At 38.4% G+C, this 24,525-nt stretch overlaps 1 protein-coding gene across 1 annotated transcript in view; it reads right to left on the reverse strand.

The window, feature by feature from the left end:
- Window positions 1-23,152, reverse strand: part of ROBO1 (roundabout, axon guidance receptor, homolog 1 (Drosophila)) — a gene marked incomplete at its 5' end in the record, with an annotated part of 60,338 nt that extends 37,186 nt beyond the window's left edge. The window contains 10 exons of the mRNA XM_009875891.1: window positions 111-308; window positions 7,018-7,189; window positions 10,451-10,572; window positions 11,891-12,122; window positions 14,567-14,688; window positions 17,699-17,865; window positions 17,964-18,132; window positions 18,293-18,374; window positions 19,807-20,012; window positions 22,981-23,152. Of these exons, the coding sequence (XP_009874193.1) occupies window positions 111-308; window positions 7,018-7,189; window positions 10,451-10,572; window positions 11,891-12,122; window positions 14,567-14,688; window positions 17,699-17,865; window positions 17,964-18,132; window positions 18,293-18,374; window positions 19,807-20,012; window positions 22,981-23,152 (1,642 nt within the window). The remainder of the gene's footprint in view (window positions 1-110; window positions 309-7,017; window positions 7,190-10,450; window positions 10,573-11,890; window positions 12,123-14,566; window positions 14,689-17,698; window positions 17,866-17,963; window positions 18,133-18,292; window positions 18,375-19,806; window positions 20,013-22,980) is intronic.
- Window positions 23,153-24,525: the final 1,373 nt, after the last annotated feature.

Here is a 24,525-nt window from a genome sequence, read left to right on the forward strand (position 1 = left end):
CTGAAGTAATTTGCTAATTCCTGCATCAAGTCTTAGAAGAACAAGGGACTGATGATAAAATAAATATCCAGTAAAGAGCAGCGAGTGGACTGATGTATGTAATATGGCACCTTTTCTGATACCAGCGTAAGTACTAGTGAGTCCATTTCGCTTCTTCCTGTGACGATATAACCAGATGCTGAAGACCATGAGGATAATCCAACAGGCTGCGCCAATTCCAGCGATAAAGGCAGGCTGCTTTACTACATCAGAAATCTGCTGGGCTAAACTGACTTGATCATCTGAAGACACGGGGTTTCCATGAGAATCTGAAAAAAAGACACCCCAAATAGCCAATTAATTTGAATGAGCAACTGTAAAAGGCAACATGAAAAGAACTAGTTTAGCAGTTCCTGACAGATTACTTAAATCTTGTATTACACAGTCTAATGTACTCTTTGCAGTCTCTCACTTTGACTTCAATTAAAAGAGACTGAACATTTAAAAGGATGCAAAGAATTGAAAAAAAACCAATCCTGCCCTCTTGATGTGAATGAAAAGGCTAAAGGATAACTAAAAAAAATGAGTTAGGATTGGTAAAAACAGTCAAGCAGTCTCATTATTAATGAAAAAGCAGCCCTTCTCAAAGACAGTTTATCTTTAAATATCCTACATCAAAACAAAGAACATGTATTTTTCCATATTTTTTCTTAAATAGAGAAAGGACCTGTAAGAATCAGTCTTTTCTGCTCCTTCTGTACTGAAGTTTTGCAAGAACCTTCTAGGAACAGCAGTAAGAATATTCAGTTAGTGATCGATGCTTTCTGACTGAAATGAAGCAACCTGAAGACAAAATGCTACCTTCCTGACTTTCTACCACTACAGTGAGTGCCTACTGGAAATTCCATTACTGCACAGGGTGAAGGCAAGAATTCAAAACCTTTACTCAGATCTGATACTACTTTACACATTCCACAGCTCAGTCGTTGAAATACCCATTCTTATTCTTGTGTAAATCCAACAGTGAGATGCTTTTTACTGTGGGTAGTGACATCAGATTCAGAATGAGAAATCGGTGTTTTAAAGAGAAAGGTGCTTTTATTAATTCTATTAATATAAACTATATAAGAAATGAAAACCTATTTACTTAAAAACGAGTACCTTTTCTCTATGAACTAAGCAGTGAATAATTTTTATTTTTTTTATGATGATGTCTCGCATTATTTCAAAATATGCTTAAATAAAATACAAGAAACTGCAATACAAACAGGAGATGTAATCACACCAATACATACAAATAACAAACCTCCTCTGGGAACGGACACCTTTGTAAATGGGAAACAGTTAAATTAAGAACAGCTTCTTCCGAGGAATCACCATCCGCCTTTGACTGCTACCTTATCAGAAATTTTATTTCATATTTCAGGTCTCCATCTTCTATAATCCCAAGTGCACCACCTAGTTTTAAAGCTCACCAGGCAGACTCATTCTTTTCTTACTAATACACCCTTTGCGTCTGCTGCGTTTATAGATTTCATGCCTATTTGTGCAAGGTTAAGATGGGGTGCTTCAGATTTTATGGAGACAGCCAAGTGAAGTTCCACACAAGTGGCCAGATGGGCTTAAATGTATAAAGTATACTGTGACCAATGAATTAAATCTGTCACTCTCTATCTCATCTTTTGTCTCTTTGCAGCTGAGGCCACATTAAGATATGAAAACTTGCATGATCAGCCTCTTTTCAAAATAAGTAAGCCCCCTCTTTCTATATTTTTAAACAGCTACACTACCTTGTACATTTTAATGGAATAGAACAAAAGATTTCCAGAGAACCTGAATAAATTTAGAAGACTGACAAATATTTTTTCTCTAATCCTTTAAACATATATATATTTAAAACAATAATCACAAACTCAAAAGAAAAATAAGAATGTTTTTAAAACGTGTCAACAATTCAGCCACACAGAAAGACAGTACTTCTGTACACAGAAACATTTTGCATTGCTCAGTCAATGCATGTCTGAAGACTACAAAATACTGAGGAATCTCTTAAAACATTTACTGTTCTCATTTTTAATTAAGATTCGTTTCATAGTATCCTTTTGCTAGCCATTGCAAACATAAGTACAGCATAATAATATATTGCTTTTAAGAAACTAGGCTTATGGCACATTGTACATAGGTGGACTGCTAGTGCCATTATGCTAAACTAGTTCATATATATTTACACACATAGTGAAGAGTAAAATGCATATGTGTTCATGTACAGCCATATAAACACCATCACAGAAAAGAAGATGGAGGGGCTTCCAAGAGGCCACATTTGACCCACACATGCCCTGCTCCTCTTGTAATTAAAAAAAAAAAGTACGATAAATATAAAGCAACAGGAATGAAATCTAGTGCACCTCTCATTATTAAAAATTTCCAGGAAAATTATCCTTGAAGCCTTTCTTTGTGCAGGGCTTCTTACCTCTACATATTAATCCTGTGAGATCCTGAATGATCAGTCAGGAAAAAAGCTCTTGAACAAAAAAAAGTACTTTTTCTTCATTCTAAGAAATTTCTAGAAGCTTTGACTGAGATATAAACGCTTCATAATCAACATTCCTGTTCCTGCTTGCACTCCTCGGGGAGAGGTGCCAAAATAATAAGCGAACATAAACATTCTACAGCAAAGCGCATCCTACTGCCAGAGCAGCAGCCGCAGCATTTAATGTACTTGAAAATGCCTCAGAGTTGTTGGAGCAGGCTGATCTCACAACTCCCCGAAACCAGCATATTATCCCAGTGACTCATCCCTTCTCCCACTCCAAGATAAGAGCCTTCTTTTTAATCACAGATAATATTGCTCTGGCTATTGCTCACAAGTTATCCGATTTGACTGTCTTGAAGCTCCAATTTTCAATCTTCAATAAAAACTAATTAAAATTTACATTAACAAAAACTGGGACCTCTAATTCTCTAATGTTAAATATTCATATAAATAACAATAGTGTAAAACCTAACCTTTAAGTTGCTAAATGATAAATTAAATATTAATATGCATTGAGATTGGAATGCCAAAAAAGATGGGAAATTCCAGGTTCACAGGTGTGCGAGCAACCTTAACTTTGCACTGTACATGTACAACCTATGGAATGGTACTTTTCCACAAGTCTGTCTCATTTAGTATACAAAATGTACAAGCAGTAAGTAGGAAGGTCTAAGTTTTGTTGACATTCCTAATTCTGGAAATTCAAATCTTACAAAACACCTGGAATCTGCCTGAGCGTTCTGTCTGAGCTTTTCCTCAAATATATGTGCATGACGAAATACGAAAAATTTTTGGTAAAATACTGCCAGGTTAAGAATATGCTGTTTCATCTTCTTTCCAGTTATACGTTTCCAAAATTGGAAAAATACTTGTTTTGCACTTCAATCTTATAACATACAGTTTCAGAAAACAGCACTGACCTGGTTTGGAAGGGTTTGCTGTGAGTAGAAAAAAAAAAGATTACTTTCTATGAGTTGTTTGCAGGCTATGAGGAAAAATAACAACAAGAAAACCTTACAACTATCACATTAGGATTACTTTAAGGGCTGACAGAATAAAATCCCTGAAGGCATGCTAGCTAGTTCATAAATAGCATCTCCTAAAGGAAGCAATTAGAATAATAAAGATTCAATGAGACTTTCTTACATTTTGTACACTTGAGACATCCATTGGTTGAATAACACACTAAACATTTATATAACTGTGCAGACATCTCTTACTAAATAACTGCATACCATATGTTCATACAAATTATTTGTTTAAGTGTAACATTAACTGCAGTTGTGGGGCTTTTCAGACCTGGTACCCTGAAGAAAAACGCTGCAATATGTTTCAATTTCTCTACTTAATTGCCAACAAGCACAGGTAGTAATGCCAAGCTATCGCAGGTAGTATCCCATCACTGTACAAAAGTTAGGTTGGAGACAAGCAAAAAATAACCTCTGATAATTCTCACTTTTCTGTACAGAGCATTTTTGTAATCGATATCCTGAAGTTACAAGACAAGAAAAAGGTTCTATAAAAACTCTATGATTTTTCTCTCCACAGCACAGTATTATAAACGCAATATAGCAAGCTAGCTGTCGTGATATACACTTCTTTCTCCAAAGCCTAAAGTTTTTGGAAGTTTTCCTTATGTAAAAGATCAACTCTTCCTTGAAAACGAACAAACCAAGTGTTTTCCAGCCCTTGGAATTCCATATAAAGCTTTAAAAGGTCATTCAAAAAATCCAGAAGCCTCAAGGGGAGTGTTTTAAAGAGACACATGATTTTTCAGTTGATCTCATGATTTTAAACACTGAAAGGTGATTTTTGAATAAGAAGTAAGCGTATTGCTGGCTTGTCCCTGGTGGCACAGGAAGCCTGGGGTACCGCAGCTCAGTGAGCTGCTTCATGTCAGCTGAGACAGGGAAAATGAAAGAGCTTTGAGCTTACAATTTGTACCTGTCTTTGTAACAGGTTCAGTGCGTGCACAGGGTCAGTTATCACAGCTCGGCTGATGCACGGGGCTGCGACTGCATGCCTCAGCTCTCAGAGAATCCAATGTCTCCTGTCCTCCCCTCTTGTTCTGGAAGGCGGCCTCTGAAAGGTGAAGCTTCCTCCTGTCACACACGAGGCTGAAACACTCCCCAGGCATTTCTCACAGGCACAAACCCAGGAGCACTCCGCACAACTCAAGTATGAGGCCACCGTGCATTAGAGTAGGCTATGCTGGGGGTAAAAAACCTCTTATCTGGATGCTTCAGAGCCAGCCACAACCCAATCTAACATTTTGTAAGAGAAACACATTGTAAGGAGATAGACATTTGATTTTACTGAGTTCTTAAAAAAAATAAAATATCTAAATTACATAGTATATTACATAGTATATTTCCAGACACAGAATTTTTAATTAGATTTTTTTCTTTTTTTTTTTTAAAAGAGTAAACACTGTACTAATTCAGATGTCAGGAAAAGATTTCCTGAAGGAATCCCAACTGGGATTAGGGACAGAAATGCAGCAATGTGAAGCTGTCAGTGCTAAACGTGCACATAGGTACATGGAGCCATGTACCTTTCTAAAAGTAGCATCCTTACTCCTCTTTCCTCCCGCTCCCTGGCCTCCCCTCTCTCTCTAACCATGTAATTTATTGCTGGTGAAAAGTGCCAGCTGATGACACCAACAGATTAATTTTTTTTCTTCAGAAGAGCTACCAGAAAACTCCAGTGTCTGCTCCACCCCCATGCAGGGAGCACATCCAAGAACTAAGAATGTAATCCCTTGTGGGGGCTGTAGAGGAACTTGTATCACAGGATAGAGTTAGGTAAACTGCAGTCATTCTTCTGACTTGATGATTTTAGGTTAATCTCTGTTACTAAAGTGTACTCCTTTTAAATTTAAGTACTAACTTTCAGTAGCCTGTAGTTCACGAAAGAACTGTAGGTATTTCTTTGTGCTGCTTCTTGCGCTGTGTGGCATGGATCTCCACAGGACTCTCATGTCTTTGCCATGTAACAACCAAATTGTGGGACTTTTACTACGGAATATGTAGATTTGGCCATGCCACTTAACTAGAAGCAAGCAGTAGAGACTACGAAAGCAAACCCAAGCCACTAGGAAACATGTGGATTCTACCAGACTTGCACATCTAAACACCCTCTGAGGTGTGTGATTGCCTCACGCTTTCTAACACAGTGTCAGTAAAGGCCAAGAATCCAGAAGCAGACAGAATCTCACCCTGACACAGTCTCATTTGTTTCTTATTCCAGTTACAAAAACCTCAGTGTCGTTAAGTTCCATTATAAAAGTCACCTTTATTTAACATTTGCTTATCATCACCGAGAAAGGAAAAAAAAGTGTTTATGAAGTCTTTGATTTTGAACATCACGGTTAACCTATTATTTTACACTCATAAGCCTCATTAATTTTAAATATTCAAAATCTAAGCCATCTAGAACAAACCTGACTTTGACTGGAAAGCTGGCTATAGGAAGCTGTGAATGGAAGCTGGCCTGTAGGAAAGAACAACCCAACAGCTATGGGATTTTTGCACATATTAATGGAATATTATACAAACTGCATAACTTTGGCATAAAATCTCTGTTAATGCAATTGGGAGTCATATGCATGTATAAGTTAAATAAGTTAGATGACCTTCATTTTAATAGCCAAGAAAATCTACATACAATTTTCCAGTGAATATGTTAGTCAGTTGGTCTTGTTTTCACATGCAGTAATTAGAGATTTTTTAAATATGAAATGTGAAGTAACAGAAAGATCTACTAATGATACAGAGATACACGGGACATAAAGTCCAAAGCAATATGCTGAGTTTGCTTTCACAATTATACACTGTAATGATAAGGTATTTTGACACAGGCATACTGGTAGAGCAGCATACGACTATACGCAAACCTACTTTAAATAATCTTTGGCTAACCAACAGTGAAGGTTCATTTCTCCCGGACACAACCAGGAGCAGTGCCTCTGATCCGCATTTATGACAGAGAGATGTTTGGTGCAAATGAAGCCAGAAGGTCAAGATTATTGTAAATCATCTGTATACCTCTTTTTCTTGTATTCAGGGTATTCACTAGCTTTCACACACAGTGGGTATTTATTGAGTCTAATTTTAGCATGCTCTTGTTTTTATTGCTTCCATAAAGATAAAATCTGATCAAGACAAATTATTATCCCTGAAGTGAGCCAACACTTAGTGATTCCTACTTCCCTACATATTTTATTACACCAGTCTTAAGTGTGAAAACACAGTTTGAAAAAACAATACATAAAAAGCACGGATGAACTGGGAGAGTAAAACAAACCTGTGTTGTTGTAATCCCGTCTTTAGAATGCGGTTCTAAGGCAAGTTGAAAACCAGAAATGCCAAATCCTGCTACTCCAGAGATCAAGTAACACTATCTATTTCACTTGCCTTGAAAGTATTTCTGGTGCCATAAAAGACAAAAGCAAACAAACAAAAATCATTGAAGCCAATAGGTAGGATTACCAGCAGGCTTACCTAATTGGATAAACTGAGGATCACTTTTCACTCCAGGTCCTGCCCCAGTACTTGCTGCCACTTCCACACTGTATCGAATACCAGGAACCAGGGAGGGAATGACTACAGAAAAGGTGGAACCGTCCACTGTCTTGTTTATATGGTATCGACTTTCATTGCCAAGACACCAAACCTGCAGGGAAGTAAGTGTACGGTACATATAAATGTTCAGAATTCAACACCAAAGGGTAAGTAGAAGGAAGGATGACACATCCTTCTCTGGTGGATAAAGAAATTTATAAGAAATTTAGAATTTGTCACTACTCTAGCATTTGCAGTTATGGATTGCTCTCCTAGACACCGTATGAATACTGAAAAGGCATTTCTTGTTCCAAAGAGCTGCTCCAGCTACTAAAATTATTTAATGGGTTTATTGTAATTCATTCACAATTCAACCAGTGACATCAGTTCTAATCAAACTAAAAGTGCTAGTAACAAGGAACAAATAAGGAAAGACCTGTAGCCAAGAATCGTTCACAACAAAGTAAAAGCATTCAGTTAAATCAATTTGCAATTCTCTTGTTCAGGAATCATTCGTCAAGCAAGGCTTTCTTCACTCAAGTGCAAGGACAGTCTTTCATCACATGACGTCATGCGAACCAATGGCATGCTGGAATCTTTTTTCTTCAAAGTGGCAGCAAGAGGCAACGATTAAGTAATAAGCCATCTTCTGCTGAGAGATAACAGCATGATATCAGATCTCATTTTTTGGTTAAGTCAAGATGCTGGTCTAATGACTGCAATCCATCACTTTATATCATTGATATTAAGTGATTAGGAGAAATAATACAAAGAGATATTTTTACTTCTTTGCCTTACACCATTCATGTAGCAAATATAATGTTTTTAAAGAGTATGGTTGAACTCTCAACTGCTATGAAAGGTGAAGTAGCAGCTAATCTAGATCTGCTAAAAAATTGATGAAGCTGTGTTGATTTCCTTTTTATTCCCTTTCCACAAGGGTACTGCTCTACAACGAATATTTGTCTAGAAAGTTAAATTAGTTAAATTCAGTACTTTATCTGCACAGAAGCAAACTTTCCTGAGAAGAGCTGGACCTGTCCTGATTGTACGGGGGGAGGAGATTTTGCTTTTAACATATGGAGCTCCTAAAAGATTCAGTACCCAGAAAGTCGCTCTTAATCCCTTTGTGCAATTCTGCTGCTGAGAAGATCACCAGGTGAGTGAGATAGAGCTTCAGGTGTAAAACAATCCTAGGGCCCTTTCCACTTGGACACTGGAAATTTTATTTCAAGTTCTGGACATTGTAAGACCCTTTTTCCATCTCTGGATGCCAAGGACTGAAACAAGGCTAGTGGAACACTGAGGATCTGAAATATATTATATACCTCTTTGAAACAGAATCCTAATACATAATTTCTATTGTAGAGCAGGTCAGAGCATATCAGGAGAAGAAAATCTCCTTTTAATATTCTGATACTAAGTAGAGACTGTTTCAGTCAGTAGTAATAGTATAATTATTGGTAATATTAGCAATATTGCTCCTAAATCCTAAAGGATAGTCCATGGAAATGTTCTTACATAAGTAAGAGCTTGATAAAGTGAGGAGAAAAAGAATTAAATCTACATTTTGACTTATATAATTTTCACAGAAATTGTTACTGCCATCTTGTACAATGGTGTATATACAAACAATAAAAACAATTTATCACGTACTTGTAACTCTGCACTACTAATTCACAAAAAACATTTTCCTCTTAGGTGCTCCAATACATGGAGAAATTCACAAAACAAGAACGTCAGGTTAAACATGAGGTTGCTCAGTACTTCCCATACTTAATTTGAGTGCATACCTACACAGGCAAGTGAAAATCGAACTTTTAGAATGTTATGAAGGAAGGAGGAATTACATTTTAATACATACGTAAGTCAGGAAAGAATTAGTATAACGAGACAATTTCTAAGTTCAAGCTACGGAAGAAGGGAATGACTTCTGCTATAATTTAAATTTCTGGCTTTTTGTGTGTGCTACTGACACTTCTTCAATTAAGGCAGTATCCTCCTTCCTATTTATTGCAATCCTTTAATTAAAGTCATTCTGTCTGTTTTCTGCATATGGTGAAAAACACAAAGGAAATACATGCAGATCTGAAACGTGCCAGTCTGCCACCTACTGCTACATAAACACTAACAGTCGCTTGCTCCTACACCTGACAGCTTATTACCTCTGAATGCTGGGAGGTGTGTTAGGTATTATATCCACATGGAAATGTGAACTTCCTGACTTTTATTGTTTTGTCCTTACAACCTTAACAATCCTCTGATGCAGTTTTTTGATGAAAGTAATTCCATCTCTTTATCTTTTATGTAAATAAAATAAGTGTGAAAGTAGCGAAAGTATTTTTTTTCCAATTATATTATATGGCTGAAACTAAGCCATAAACTGTTTTCTTTTCACCAGTTGACCAGGTTCTGAAAAGTGTTCTATTATTCAAAATCGACCATGAAGCTTAGTGATCTCTTCCCTTTCCCATTTCTACTACGGAGGAAAAGAATGAGTTTTGAAGGTTAGGAATATATGTCTACAGCATAGTATTTTAACCTGAAAAATAGCCAAGATGTTCTCCTTCGAAAAATTTCATCAATAATGCCTATTTGCAGGAAATTGAAACCAAAGATCCTGCCTCTCTGTGGCTATAAAGCTTACTTAATATCCACGACTAAACATTTAGAACGTCTGTAGCTTGCTTAGGAAAAATAATATTCATTTACTTTGCTACGTAAATTGTTGCAAAACAATCTGAACTGAAAATAAATACCGTGTATGTTGCTAAATGAACATCACATAATAAATACTTTATAATATACTTATAAGTTGTTTAAAATTAAACAGAATAATGAGAACTGTATTTGTGTGAAAGAAAAGAAAAAATTCTATACACTAAATGCTTTTATTATTATACAAGCACATTCCTCAGTGGAAAATTTTCCATTTGTTTTAACTAGCTAGTTATGCATAATTTACTCAGATCTTAACACTGTTAATTATTATCCCTGAGCTTTTCAACTCATTAAGCCTGTTTATATTTACTACCTTGGCTAACGTCTTTGAGTCATAAAACCGTTCTCAAACAGGTATGGCTGCCTCTCTACTTGAGTGCGCACTTCTCAGGTAATAATGAAGGCAAGAAGGTAGTTGTTTTATAATTAAGAGTGTTGATCCTTTGCTTTGATTTATGGAGGCTGTTTTAATTGCCTTCTACCATCTAGACAGAATTACTAAGTGTGGAGTTTGAAGTAAAGAAGTGATTTTTCCATCTCATTTGCTCTGACTAACCAGGAGATGGAGCCAAGCATCCACGAACAACCTCATCTGCCACTAGCAGGCCAATACCCGCTCTGCCAGCGGAGCAAGGCACCCCAGCCGCTGTACCTTATATTCTTGAACCATCCCGTTCTGGTTGTCCTCGGGGGGCGGCTGCCAGGTGACCACAATTGCCGTCCCATTCCCATCGTTCTTAGTTACTGAGACACTCTGAGGTGGAGCACTAGGAGCTGTTCGTTTGGAAGGAAGGATTGAACAGTTAAGTTCATCACATGCAGAAGGAAAGTTTTCTTAAGAGGATGATTGTTTCCGGGCCACACAAATGCTTTCCTTTATGTCCCACCCTTAACTGAGGGCAGTTCTTACCCACATGATAAAACGACACAAAAGGAAAGTGATGTGGACGTAAAATCAGGCTCCTGAGTTCTGGTGCAGTCTTGCTGTGCAGCACAGGAAAAGGCTCTTCTGTTGCCAGACTCAAAAGCCAGATATCCATTACCTGAATGTCACAGTCCTGAGGACTGAATTCCTCATCGGTCTCAAATCATCTCACTCAGGATCAACCGTTTTGAAAACTAAAGTCTATAAATTGACCCCAATAAAATGACACATCTGGGATCCTCTAGTGTGTAAATAATCATAGAATCACAGAATGTGTTGGGCTGGAAGAGAACTTTAAAGGTCATCTAGTCCAGCCTCCTGCAGTGATAATGAGTAATACAAATTTTATTAAAATTGGGACAGAATTTGTTAGCATTAATGCATTTGTAATTTATGTTTTGCATTTTAAATAGTCTTTATAAAAACTGGGTGCTTAGCAGATGCTTAGGATGAATGCAGTTAAGCACACCTCTTGAACTACTAGCAGCAATAAACCAGAGCTACATGGCATTTATACTGGGGAGGGCTGCACATCTAAGAGACACACCAAAATCCCTATTCAGAGGTACTGGCCACCTTGCATACTCATTATGCCTAAGCAGCAACAAAAAGAAGAGCTTCATGAACCTTGTCTTTTTAGCACATGTATGAGATGGAAATATATAATTTAGTCCACTCTATCTGTTGCCCTCATTCATCTTTTCATTTTGTCTTACTGATTGATCCAGATATAAAAGACTTCAAAAAATGTGGTTTCCATTCCCTCAGCTATAGTGCTTTGATGATTTCTGTGCTGTCTGCTATCTACTCAAGATAGTGATTAGCAAGTGCTTGAATCTGACAGAAGTCACTTGTGACCAGACCATGAACTCAGCAGGGAGGAGTGCACACTGCAGTGAAGATAAAAAGCGCATTTCCCATTGTCTGTTGGAGGGGATTTTTGCACATTCCTCTCTCTCTGTCTCTCGCCCGTGGTTCTGAATATTTACTTCTGTGTCACCAAACAATTCACATAATGATCAGTCCAACACAGCCGCCTCTGCCGCAGACTGCTGTTCTCAAACAGCATGCACTTCAAACAAAATCAAATGATGAACATGTCAGAGGAAAGCAGGCCAGACTACTACTTCAAAAAGGAAAGATGAAGACAGTCTGGCTCCTACTTGCCTTCTTCCAGGGTCTTTGCAAATTTAACTTCGCTATCCGCTCCCTGAAACTCATTAAAAAAAGGGCGGGCCTTGATCTCGTAGTTAACACCCTTCTTCAGCTCCGGAATGATAACGCTGTTTTTGGTTGGAGTCTTGACTTCGAAGATTAGCCATTCTGACTCTCCATAGGATGCTGGTGTAGGCCGGTACAGGATTTTATACCCTTGAATATACTGGGATTGCTGGTCCACCTGACAAGAGAGCAGAACACAGAACACATCCTTTAACAAATGTGAAACAGGAATGATGCCTGTGATACTATGTATAGGCCTGGGACTATTAATTTGTTTTATACAAAGTAAACAACGATGATGAAGCAGATAAAGGCTCCTTGCAGTACAGCAAACTACAGGCCTGGTTCACAAGTGTATCAATCTGTTCGATGCTGGTAGAACTGTGCTGGTTTCCATGGATTTATGAAGGCATTAAAGGGAGATAAGAGACTTGTATAATATGCCCCAGCTCCATGAAATGAGCAGCCTTCACATCTGCAGAGTGACAGAGCTCAGCACAGGCCAGACATCAGCCCACCCGAATGCGCCCGGCGGGGCAGGGGACACACAGGGAAAGGGGGGAGGGCAAGGGCAAAAGATCTACAGCTTCATCACTCTCAGTGATGAATACAGAGATCAAAGATTGAGCCTGCCAACTCTCCTGAAGTGTGGAAGCCTCCCAAAAACCCATGAAATGAGCACTGCTTCCTGCCTGCTTCCTTCTGGAGAAAGGGAATTGAAAGGGCAGCCAGCTGGCACTATCTCCATCGCTGGGACGAGGCTGGGCTCTGTCAGAGGGCAGATTTGGACAAGCATTTCCTCCATGGCCACCCGCTCAGCGGGAGGCTCCTCTGCTGCAGGGTAAGGGCTGTTCTGAGAAGGCTCTGAACAGGCTCATATAAACCTCAGTATGGTAACACAGATGAGACTTGGAAAAGCAGATCAAAATGATACTCAGTGGTCCTGAGTGCTTTTTAGACCAAAGTCCTTTTATATCACATGTATGGAGAAAGAGATCTTAACGCAAATGAGGGTAGGTCTCAACATGTTTGGCTATAGCTGAAACAGAAAGCTATCTTACAGAAGTGGTCTCTCATGGAGCATCCACTTTCTTTTAACTACCAGCTTCAATTTCTGATGAATAAGAAAGTCCAATAACAAGAACAAGAAATGTTTTAAAAGCGCATCAGATTTCCGGTATTTTGAAAAAGCTCATACAGTGATATAATAAAAGTGTTAGCTTGCAAATTTACTCCAAAAAGCAACACATTTCAATATTAATAATCACATGAAGAAGTGTGTGTGTTAGCTGAAACTGAGGTAATGCTTATTTTTGAAATTGCAGAGAAGCCACAGGCCACCCAAGAGACTGACAAAACTGCCTGTCTGGAAAAGGTTGCTCTGTAAGTAAAGGTCAAACAAAATTGTGCTAGGAACCTCAAAGATGTTTTAACGTTATTAGTTAAAACAGGAGATTGCCTGATGCAGGTGGCTGTGCTGCTCGTGACAGTGTAATTACTGAGCAGCAGATGTTATTTGTACTTTTGCATCACCAAGGAGCTCTGGTTGTGGACCAGGACTCCATAGGGGTAGGGCTCTTCTATAAAGTCAAAATGCTTTTTGTTCCAATTCAAAATGGTCTGCTGTGGCATGGCAGCGGCTACACCCTGTGTTCTCCTACACTGTCCCTGCCAATACACCGATGTGTTCAGATGGAAGCCCTAAAAAGACCTCAAAACTCACTCCCTTTGGATTTATTCCTGCAACTGGTGTAACTGTCCCTCGTTTTGTCTTCATTCTGCACTCTATTTTAAAACTGCTCTTCCTTGAATTACGTTTTCTTATCTCACTGCTTGCTACTTGCAGTTTCCTGCAGTGTTCTATCTCTTAATTTCTACCTTGATGGCCAAATGTCTCCCATAGTCAGCCACTTCCAAGCTTTACTCTCACTGCAGCCTCAGCCATGTAAGCCAGCTCGGATCTTTTTTACATGTGTTCCCATTCCCCTTGCTCCAGGACTCCTACAGCACTGTTTCCTCACTCTCTCATTTCCTCTGCGATATCCTCCACGCTGACAACTCCCTGCTTCCTTCTGCCACAGCAACGTCAACACAACATCTGAAAACTGTTTGCCCTTTTCGTCTCTTCTCCCTGTACTGCGCGTGCTCACAGCACTGTGGGAAAAGACAGGTTCACATGAGGCTATTTGGGTTTGGGTGTGTTTCTCAGCATGCATGTAGGATGGAGGTTAACGCTTTCAAATACAGTTATGCATTTATGTCTCTCCACTGCTGACTGACAGGGAAGTGCCCATGTTATCTCATTAGAGGACTGATACACTTCCTACCGAAAGCAGTGCAAAATCTTCAAATGATATGACTTAAGAAGACTTTGATCAGTCCTTTAGCTTTCAGAGGACACTGAAACTCTCACCATATGGAAAACAGCGCTCTCTATGGAGACATAAAATGATAAAAATACGACAAAATTTAGTGAAGTAGGAAAGCAAAGCCCAAGTAGCACTCATTCCAGAGAAAAACATTTGCAAGCAAACAAACTACACAGCTTCTTAAAGTCTGACTCCACTGCAGTACTATCCAGCAGTATATATAACCACCTTCATGATATGCATTTATACTTACAGTCCAATGAACTTCAATTGAGGAGGAAGAAAGGATAGTAGGGTTGTGCAGATGTAGCACCACATCACCTAGTTCTCTCTGGACCTGCTTGTGATCCACACCTTGACTTGTTGGTGGAACATCTGTAATAATTTAAAATTCCATTCTCACAATTATATATGATTGTTAAGATAAGTATCATAAATACAAATGGACATATCGTACAGTACATGATACTATCACCAATAAACTTTACCCTATGTACTTCCCAATTATGTAAGAAAAAATAAAGTATTATCCTGAAGAAATCACCAATGCTCAGGCAGTAGCAACTGCTTAGGTAGTACCACTGCAGTTTCTTCGACAGAGAAACAGGAGGGAAATGCTTCATTAATAGAAAAACCACACTCGGGGATATCTTTGGTAAACGACTACAGGAGCATCTCTTTATTCTTTGCTGCTGGGAGAAGAAAACGTTCTATCACCCACTGCAAATTCCAAGAGACCAGGAAATGTATAAAGAATGGCAAAAGCAGAACCTGTATCTTCAGACGAATTCATGGGCAAAATAAATGTAACAACAGAAGAAAAATAAAATGAGTCATGTGGCTGCAGCTTCTCTGACAGCAAATGATTTCTGCAAACAGGAGGCAGAGCACAGATGAGTACTGTCTGGCTTTTCTGACATTTGGTCTATCTTACAGCTAAAAGAATTGTTCATAGGCATGAAGGGACAAATTCCTCTCAAAATACACAATAGTACAATGGAAACACACATTTTCTGCATGCAGAGACCTTGAAAAACATATTTAAATGAAACAGCATGACTGTCAGACATGTATAAAATTTACAGAGCAATCACTAATAAGGTGTCTAAAATACCTACGTACTACGGACAGCAGACTAATTGTGGACAGTAGATTAACATAGTTAATCATGTATCTCTCTCTGATCACTTAAACAAATATGTTGACTATGGCTAAAAATCACAGACCTGGAAATTAATGAAAAGTACTTACATTTATCTAGTTCCAGATATAGAGTAATGCATTACATAAACTTTGCTCCAGACTCCTACTTCCCTGCCTGACCTCTTCTAGTGACAAAGCAAGATCATAAAATCTTCAAGGGTCCTGTTCTCTGAATACTCTATCCGCATGTAGCATGTTCTGTCGAACAGTCAATTTATCAGACTATTTCCCTCTCTGCGAAGTTTGAAAGCATTAAAGACAGAAGCTTCTGCCTAGAGAGTAGCTGAAACATCACCCTGCTTACAATGTCACAGGAAAGCCATCAGAATAATTAATTCTATCTTTGCTACTCATAAAAGATGAGTCATCAACAATATGAATCAAACTATTAATAGGCTCAGCCATTTGCACATCTGTGCTATACAACAGTATGTGTAAATTCAGCTGGAAGCTTCAGCAACTGTCAGTGAGAACACCTAAGTCTGCTGTTAATGTTTGCAAAGCATAAAGATGAAGGTTGGTTAGGTTCCTGGTCTGTACATGCATTTAGGACAAAACTATACCACCCTCTACACAACAGAGAACTGGGAAATTTCTTAACATAACTTACACAAAACTAAAATGGGATTGGAGGAAGAGTGGAAGTGCTTTAAGGACTTGACACTTGATTACATTTCTTACTGTTGATGAAAATTTTAACTATTGGCTGTGATTCTCACTCAGGCTTTGTGTGGTTCTCAGGTCTTCAGATCTCCTAGATGCCCACAGGACTGCAAGGCTTTCCCATGCCATTATAAACCAGTCAGTCTGGTTGAGTGAACAGAACACTGCCTCATCCGCTGTTTATCTGAGTTAGGTCGGTAATCAGTTCATTTCATAGAATCATAAAATATTTAGGGACTGACAGACAGACCTGAGACCTCATCTCATTTCATCTCCAGGAATGAAACTACACTGCATGGAAACTGGACCTCATGCAGAGCACTGCATCCTGTCCACATAACAACATGTTACCCTATTCATAGGAACACAGAAATTACTGAAAGGTTACAAAATCTCTCTTCGGTAACATACTTGGGAACACAGGTAATCCCTATTTTCCACTGGCCACTGTTTATGTTTATCCAATGAAATTGTCACCCATCAGGAGAAATGCATAACATAAAAGGACAGCAAAGAGAAATTGTTCACTCTGCTGGGGAGTGAGAAACATTTGCTTTGAAACCAGCTTCAGAAAAAATGAAGTGTCACCAAAGGAAAATGCTTTATTTCCTTTAAGGGACTTCCTTTGAAAAACAAACACATACTCACTTAAGCAAACAAAGAAACAAACATACAACACTGTCACTCTTAAAAAGTCAATGGGTCAACTTCTCCAGTAAGTAGGAAGGGCAGAAAAAAAAGGAAAGATGATGTCTATCATTTCTACTTCAAGAAAGAATATACCCAGTTTTTCCCTTCTTAAGAATCTAAGTATTTCTACTGGAAAAATGCAGGTAGAAAAGCTGCAATGAGTTATTTCCTGTACATCATCATAAGTGGCATTTATTTTCTACCATGAACACAAAGTTATTTTAAATTTTACATAGCTGAGCTTCAGCCATAGCTAGAGCCAGCAGAGGACTCCATCTACTACTACCCAGCTTTTTCTTCCACTTGGATATCTGTAAGCATGGTCTCTCTTCTCTACTATTCTACTTTCAGTTGTACTGTTGAAATACTCATAATATATTGTCAAAATCTCTAATTACTGGCTCACAATGCCCAATTCCTTCAAATTTTCAACTTCTCTCTTTCCTAAAGCAGCAGAAACCAACATAGATTATGTGGTGTTTCCTCCCTCTGTCTGAGTCGTAAGCCTCATTTGATCCACTGGACATAATAAAAACATTTCCATGGAATTTGAGGATTTGTATGATAACTTGTAAAATCAGAGATTACTTTTGTTGCTAAGAAGAGCTATTCTGCAAGATGTAGCTATCTTTGGATAAGAGATACTAGGGATCTCTTAGGTAATGCAAGCAGCTTTCGGACTCTGCTATAGAGAAATGCTAGTTTAAACCTTGTGTTATATGGATATGTAGACAGTCAAAAGCTACCAGAATTGCTGCATCTTGGCATTTCTCAGCCAACTTATGAAAGCCACTGTGGACACCCAAAATGTTCAGTATCAAAAGCTTACCTTGAGTTTTCACTGGATCAGATATTTGGCTTGGGTCGCTGAGTCCATATGCATTAGCTGCCCTCACAAGGAATAGATAAATTGCATTAGGTTTTAGCCCTTTAACTGCATAACTCTCTGTTTTCACATTTTCAGCTACAGTTTGCCAGCTGCTACCAGATGCATGGCTAAGGATAAAACACATGAAATGGGAGGTTAGCGCGCTTCTTTAACAACATACTATATATAAGCTTAAGTACAGCGAGACCACGTGAGACTGACATACCTGAAGGCCTCAATTATGTAAGAGGTTGGTGTTGCACCTGAATTCAAATTAGGTTGCCATGACAACGTTACTGTATTTCTGCTGACATCTGTAACCTCGGGTTTTGATGGAGCACTAGGAATCAAGTTTGGGTCAGTGGGTCTTGGTGGCTGCACTGGGACTCCAAACTCTAACAAAAGAGAGAGAACTGCTGAGTATAGACAGGAAGCAGCTGTAAGCTAAATGCTGTTCACATCTGCACTGGCAATTTATGACAGTCAGATAACTTCTGCATTTCAATTTCTGACTTCATGTATTTCCTCCACGCAGAGAAACCCTAATTGATTTACCTTGGACCTCTATGTATGCACTCCATGTAGCTTCGCCACTTGGGGTTGAAGCAACGCAGGTGTACCGACCAGTGTCACCCAGCTGAGTGGGAAGAGAGGAGAATAAATATTTGAAACAATCAGACACTCAGTGGGCTAGAAAAGTAATTACAGCTCTCTGTGTTCCCCCATGAATATGGATAAATGTTACTAGGCTGCAAAAACTTAGAACTAGAAATTTCTTCCATTAGAAGTTATGATTTTGTGTGATGCAGAATGAAAATGGATACTTATTTCTGAGCATTCGTTAAAGAACTGGAAAAAAAGCAGATTCTGATTTAAGGTTACCCTTTCTGTAATGAACAAACCAAAAGCCAATTGTTTCAGCCTTTATTCCTTACTCTGCAGAGGTCCTAACAAATAATCTGTGAAGGAACTCAGATGACAAGACTCCATGGAATTGTCAACCTCCTGAATAAATAATGCCCACGGATTTATCTGGACTGCAGCACTGCAGAGCATGTCATCCTTAAAGCCTAAATATTGCACAGGGCCTTCTACATATGGGGTTCCCTGTATTAGTATAAACTCCAATCTGCAGCAGACTCAAAAAGGGGTCTCCATATGCTATTCTCATCCAGTTCCGAACATTGGATTATTTGCCCATATGTGGCTTAATCTCATTTCAAACAAGTTTCCTTTTTTTTTTCCTCCCCAAAAAAAGAAATGCTATCCTCCTAAGGCCCCATCCTCAGCAGATGAGGTGAATGGAAGCGCTCACAAACCAGAGGTTCAAATTCTAAGGCAGCGTAACTTGTAATTGGTAACAGGGCAACTCTAGGAAACACAATAAAGTGATGGATTCAGCCTAATTTTTTTCAAAAATTACTACATTTCAAACCACAGAAAACATAGCAGAGAATAGCCAGTATGCTGAAACTTCATGACATTTAAAAACGTTTTACAGTGTGTGAGACATGACCAGCAATACTGACCAGGTACTTGCTAGAATTCCCTAAAGAAGCCAGGTATTTGAAGGTGGTTTAGCATTTTAAGCTATGTTTACACTGTAGACTGAGTATGTTTACACTTTAAAAACTGTTTTTAAAAAGCTGTGTACATGGCTGTATTACTGCAGTATGCCAAACAAAGGGCTTTCTTTATAAACATGTGAAATAATTAGATCATTTCAATCCATTAGTATGAAAGCTCAAATAATTTAAGGATTCATCTTACTGAAATACAAGTTTTGCTTTCCCCTTCATGTTTTATGTACCAAATAATTCCCTTAATTAATACAGCTTAAAATCATTTTTCCTTATGAAATCTGAAATAATGTGCTGTAGGCAGAATAAGCCTAGGTGTTAAGCATAAAGAATGAACTGTCTGAAAGCATGAAGTATCAGATATTTTAATATATTTATTTATTTAAGATTTCATTAATTCTAAATGTAGGATTTACTACATCAAAAGTACTCAGAGGAGAAAAAAAACAAAGTGAAACAACACGAAACCTGTCTGCCAGTTCAAGCTACCTTGGCGTATCGGATCTGTAACGCTCCTGTCTCCAGCTGCTTGATGCGAGAGTCCTGGGTAGAAATGAGGGTCCCATCCTTTTTCCAGAGGATAGTGGGCATTAAAGTGCCTGTGGCCACACAGTTCAGTACTAAAGTACCATCTACAGCTACAGTCTGATTCACAGGACCATGCCGAATGACAGGGGGAGGCCGGTCTGCAATCACTGCCAGAAGAAACAACAGGAAAGACATTTCTGCAACTGGAAGCAATTTCCTAATCATCTAAGCAACAGCAGTTGCTTGAGGCTTTGAAATAAACTAAAGACAATTAAACAAGGAATTAAAGTTGGAGGCATGTATTATTCAGGCCAGGGTGCATTATAATGATGAACACGTACAGAATTTTAAAATGATAAAAACCAGTATTTTCAGAATGTAAGGAAGCATTACATATTACATAGTAGTATCTGCCTGGCATTCTCTAATTCCAATGTCTTTACAAAGACATAATGGAATAAGAAAAGTCTTCCCAAATTCCTTGCCAAGACAGAGATTATACCTCATTCATCTACCATGTATGTGGTGGTTTGGCCCTGACTAGAGGCCAGGTGCCCACCAAAGCCACTCTACCACTCCCCCTGGACAGGGGAGAGGGAGAATATAACAAGAGGCTCATGGGTTAAGATAAGAACAGTTTAACAAAGCCGTATCAAAAGGTAAACAAAAAATTATTCTCTACTTCCCCTCAGCAGGAGATGTCCAGCCGCTTCCCAGGAAGCAGAGCTCCAGGACCTGGAGCGGTTGCTCCAGAGGATAAATGCAAGCAATGAATCCTCCCCACCACATTCCCCCTTTCTCCTCACTTTTATATCTGAGCCGACGTCATATGGTATGGAATACCCCTTTGGTCAGTTTGGGTCAGCCGGCCCGGCTGTGTGCCCTCCCAAGATCTTGCCTACCCTCAGCCTACTGTTGGGAGAGTGTTGGAAAACCACAGCCTTGGTGCTGTGTGATGTGTTGTCAACACCTTTCTAGCTACCACTACAAAAACACAGCACTATGAAAGATGCTGTGGGGAAAATCACCTCAGCTAGACCCAATACACACATAGCAGGCCTATGTAACAGAATTCACACTTTCAGCATTCAAATACAGAGAGAAAGTAGCTAGGCAGGCAGAGGATAACCTAGCAAATATGTACTTAAAATAATTTTATTGTGTACCATTAACTCATCTTGGTGCTATTTCCTAATTAGGAGCTGCCTAGCAGTAGGCTAAACACAAAGCTAATGAATGGGGCCATATTAAAAGAACATTCAGCTGAGAAATATTTCGCCTTTTCGTTCTGTGATGACTTAATCTGTCAATATGACTTCAAAGTCACAAAGAGAATCCCATAGTGTGTTTGCATCAATGTTAGTCCATCTTTCACACAATGAAAATTAAATGTTATTGATGGGTTATTTAATAACTGTGCAGAGAAAGGTACAAAGTAGTCTCAGTAGTCACAGAAGAAAGGATGATTGTCTAAATGAGGCTTTTTTTCCATTATCCAGTGGATAATAAAAAAAATAGGTAAAAGCTATCTTACTGTGTTTCAGTGACCTCTACCTGTACAACCCAACATGACACTGACTGATGATTTGAAAATAGCCACAAATTCAAATGACATAAATCTGTCATGTGTCACGGGGTCTCATGTAACTTAAAAAATTGTTTGGTAGCTGAAATAAAAACCTGAAGTTCTGATAATTTGTGAGCGTCAGATAGTTCTAAATTACTTTTCATAACAATAGACAAGGTGTTATTACTGCTTTTTTTGGCTAAATTTCAACTCCCATAATTTCACTTGCATGTTCAAATGACACTCTATGTTTTCAACGGCATAATTTATCCTTTACTTCTTGTCTCAACTTGTTGCAATGCACCGCACCGTGAGGCCATTAGTATCCTCCTCTGCAAAGACAGGCAAAATAAGCTCACTTATGGTTTGTATTTGATTCTGACAAGTTTGTAAAGAGCTTTGCAGTTGTCAATGGTAAGAGACTGACTGACCTGCATAAATCTAAAGCAAGTGAAGTTGATGGCAACTTCTATTATCTTTAGGAATACTAGGGTATCATTTTGCATGTCCTGCTTTCACTTTTATAAAAGTACCAAAAAAACGTCCCAAGACATTAAACAACCCAACAGATCAATACAGACCTAATAGTCATAGTAAAGGAAATATATTTTCTCAATTTTCTTTAAATTTAATTCTTGCCTTGCCATGGCCTTCTCCCCAGCAAAAAATGGATGAAAGTGTATTAAGAAATGTGGCTTATCACTTGTGAGAAACCGGAAAGAATGCAGACCTATTCCTCCAAGCAACCTCAATCCGGTGGGTGTAAACAAACAACTTTATTCACCAGGTTCACTGCACGTTCCTAGTACTGCATTATTTCTATGCCTTCTATAGGGCAAAGGCCTAGTCTATGGAAGCTCTTCTCAGACAACAGCTTTCCTCCCCTCAAAGTCTCTCCACAGACTGCACTTATCCTCTTTTTCCATAAGTGCTGAGATTATTATTTTTCCTATGTATCTTTGCTATTAAAATATAAACTACTGATAATTGGCAAATTGGCCTCACATCAGCGTACACTAATTACTGTTGTCATGCTTCCTGTAGCTTTTTCACCTTAATATTTTCCCCCGCTACTCCTAATGAGGAATGTATAATAAAATTCATTTTTATGTTATTCTACTGACTTCCATACAGGTTGAGGTTTTCCTTGCTATACTGCAATATGAAAAAAGAGGGGAACAACAGGCACAGATATGCTAAGCAAATGGACACAGAATAACAGAGATAGAGAGCTAGGCAGCAAGCAATCTGAAAGAAAACTAAATCTAGCACAGGAAGCTAAGACACAGATAAATTAACAGATCTGACAAAATCCCATAAACTGAAGTATACTTACTAACTACAAAACAAGAATGTAGTGTAACACAATATTTAAAATTTTAAACCCCTGACACAGACAGATAAAATACTATTTTTATGTCCAGACAACAGCCTTCCTGCTCTCAAAGTCTGAACTCCCGCAATCTGCGTTTATGCAAAGCAGATCTCAAAACAGTGTCATATCATCCCACTGGTGTTTTCAAATAAAAAAAACAAACTTGGAAATTATAAAATAAAGGTATCATTACCATCGGTAACTTCCAAGTAGGCTTTTGTTATGATACTTCCTGCAACATTTAAAGTCTGGCAGATGTAGTACCCAACATCAGATCTCTGGACATTGGTGATAGTGAGGTCTCCTGTCTGGGAAACTGAAAATCGGCTGGATGACTGAGGGGGCTGGTATGAGAAAAGCAGATTCTACAAGATGTACAGGAAAGAAAGTGGGGAAAAAAGGGTTAAATACATTCAAACATCAATAATCTTACCTTTAATATATCTGACCAAATTAATCTTTTTTCCATTATACATAAAACATTCTGCTCTTCATATCTTAAGCATGTCTATATCACAATGTGAATAGCTTTTATAAGATTAGTTGTGATAAAATAGGTACATATATGCACATATAATTATCTTCAGTCTTTTGGGATTGCTCTAACACCCTCTGTGGTCAATGGGATTTACATAAATAGGCACTAGCAAAGATGTGATACGTACAGATACCAAGCAACTGTGGTGAACCTAAGTAATCTGCTTTAACGTTCTTTTTTAGAACTTACTCCAGGAGCAATCTATTTATTTCACTTAAATGCAGATGTTGGTTTACTTATTTGTATTTTAACTTTTATCTTTCTAAGACTGGAAGAGATTTTTAAAAAGAGATGCTGTTTAGGTCTCTCTAATCATAGTGTTTGTGTTCTATTACAAGTCATAGAATTAAATCCTATGCCAGTTTCTACTTAAGATAGTTTTGGTATGAAGCACATAGTATTTGCCAACAGTGGTCAAAAATCAGAACTGCAATCAAAATAATGCAAGTCCTTTACAGTAAATACTGATTCTAAATTTCTACCTCTGGCTTAACAATTTGTGCACGAGAATAATTTCAAGTCTCAGATGCTAATTTTATCTCTCTTCCTTGCCTAACTACATTTTGCTTTTCCAAAAATAATCGAAAGGAATGGGACACAACAGCCTCTACTTCAGTACTGGCACACCCTATTCCTCGACATCCTTCTCCAGTTCCCTCAAGCATCACAAGTGGTGAGCACTCAGCAGAGTCAAAAATGAGTCAGAAAAATTATGTACTAGACAAGACTTGGGATAAACAAAAAACAATCCAGGTCATACAAAAATACAAACATAATGTAGTGATATAACATTCAAGATTATAATCTGTATTTTGTTAGCAGGCTAGCTGTACTTAGGTACAGTTGCAAGAAAAAGTATGTGAACCTTTTGGAATTTCTGCATTAATTTGTCAAAAAATGTGATCTAACCATCATCTAAGTCAAGAGCACTGACAAGTATAATGTGCCTAAAACAATAACACAAAACCAATTCTGATCCTCCATGTCATTACTGACCACACTCATTCAACATTCAAAATGCCAGTGGAAAATGTTAGTGAACCCTTGGAATCAGTAACTGGTTGATCCCCCCTTGGCAGCAATAATTTCAACCAGGCACTTCCTGTAGCTGTGGATAAGAGCTGAGCATCCTTCAGGAGGGATTTTAGCCCATTCTTCCTGGCAGAATGGCTTTAACTCTGTCATATTCTTTGGACGTCT

Source organism: Apaloderma vittatum, unplaced genomic scaffold (assembly GCF_000703405.1).
Source record: "Apaloderma vittatum isolate BGI_N311 unplaced genomic scaffold, ASM70340v1 scaffold6269, whole genome shotgun sequence".
Classification (NCBI taxonomy): Eukaryota; Metazoa; Chordata; class Aves; order Trogoniformes; family Trogonidae; genus Apaloderma; species Apaloderma vittatum.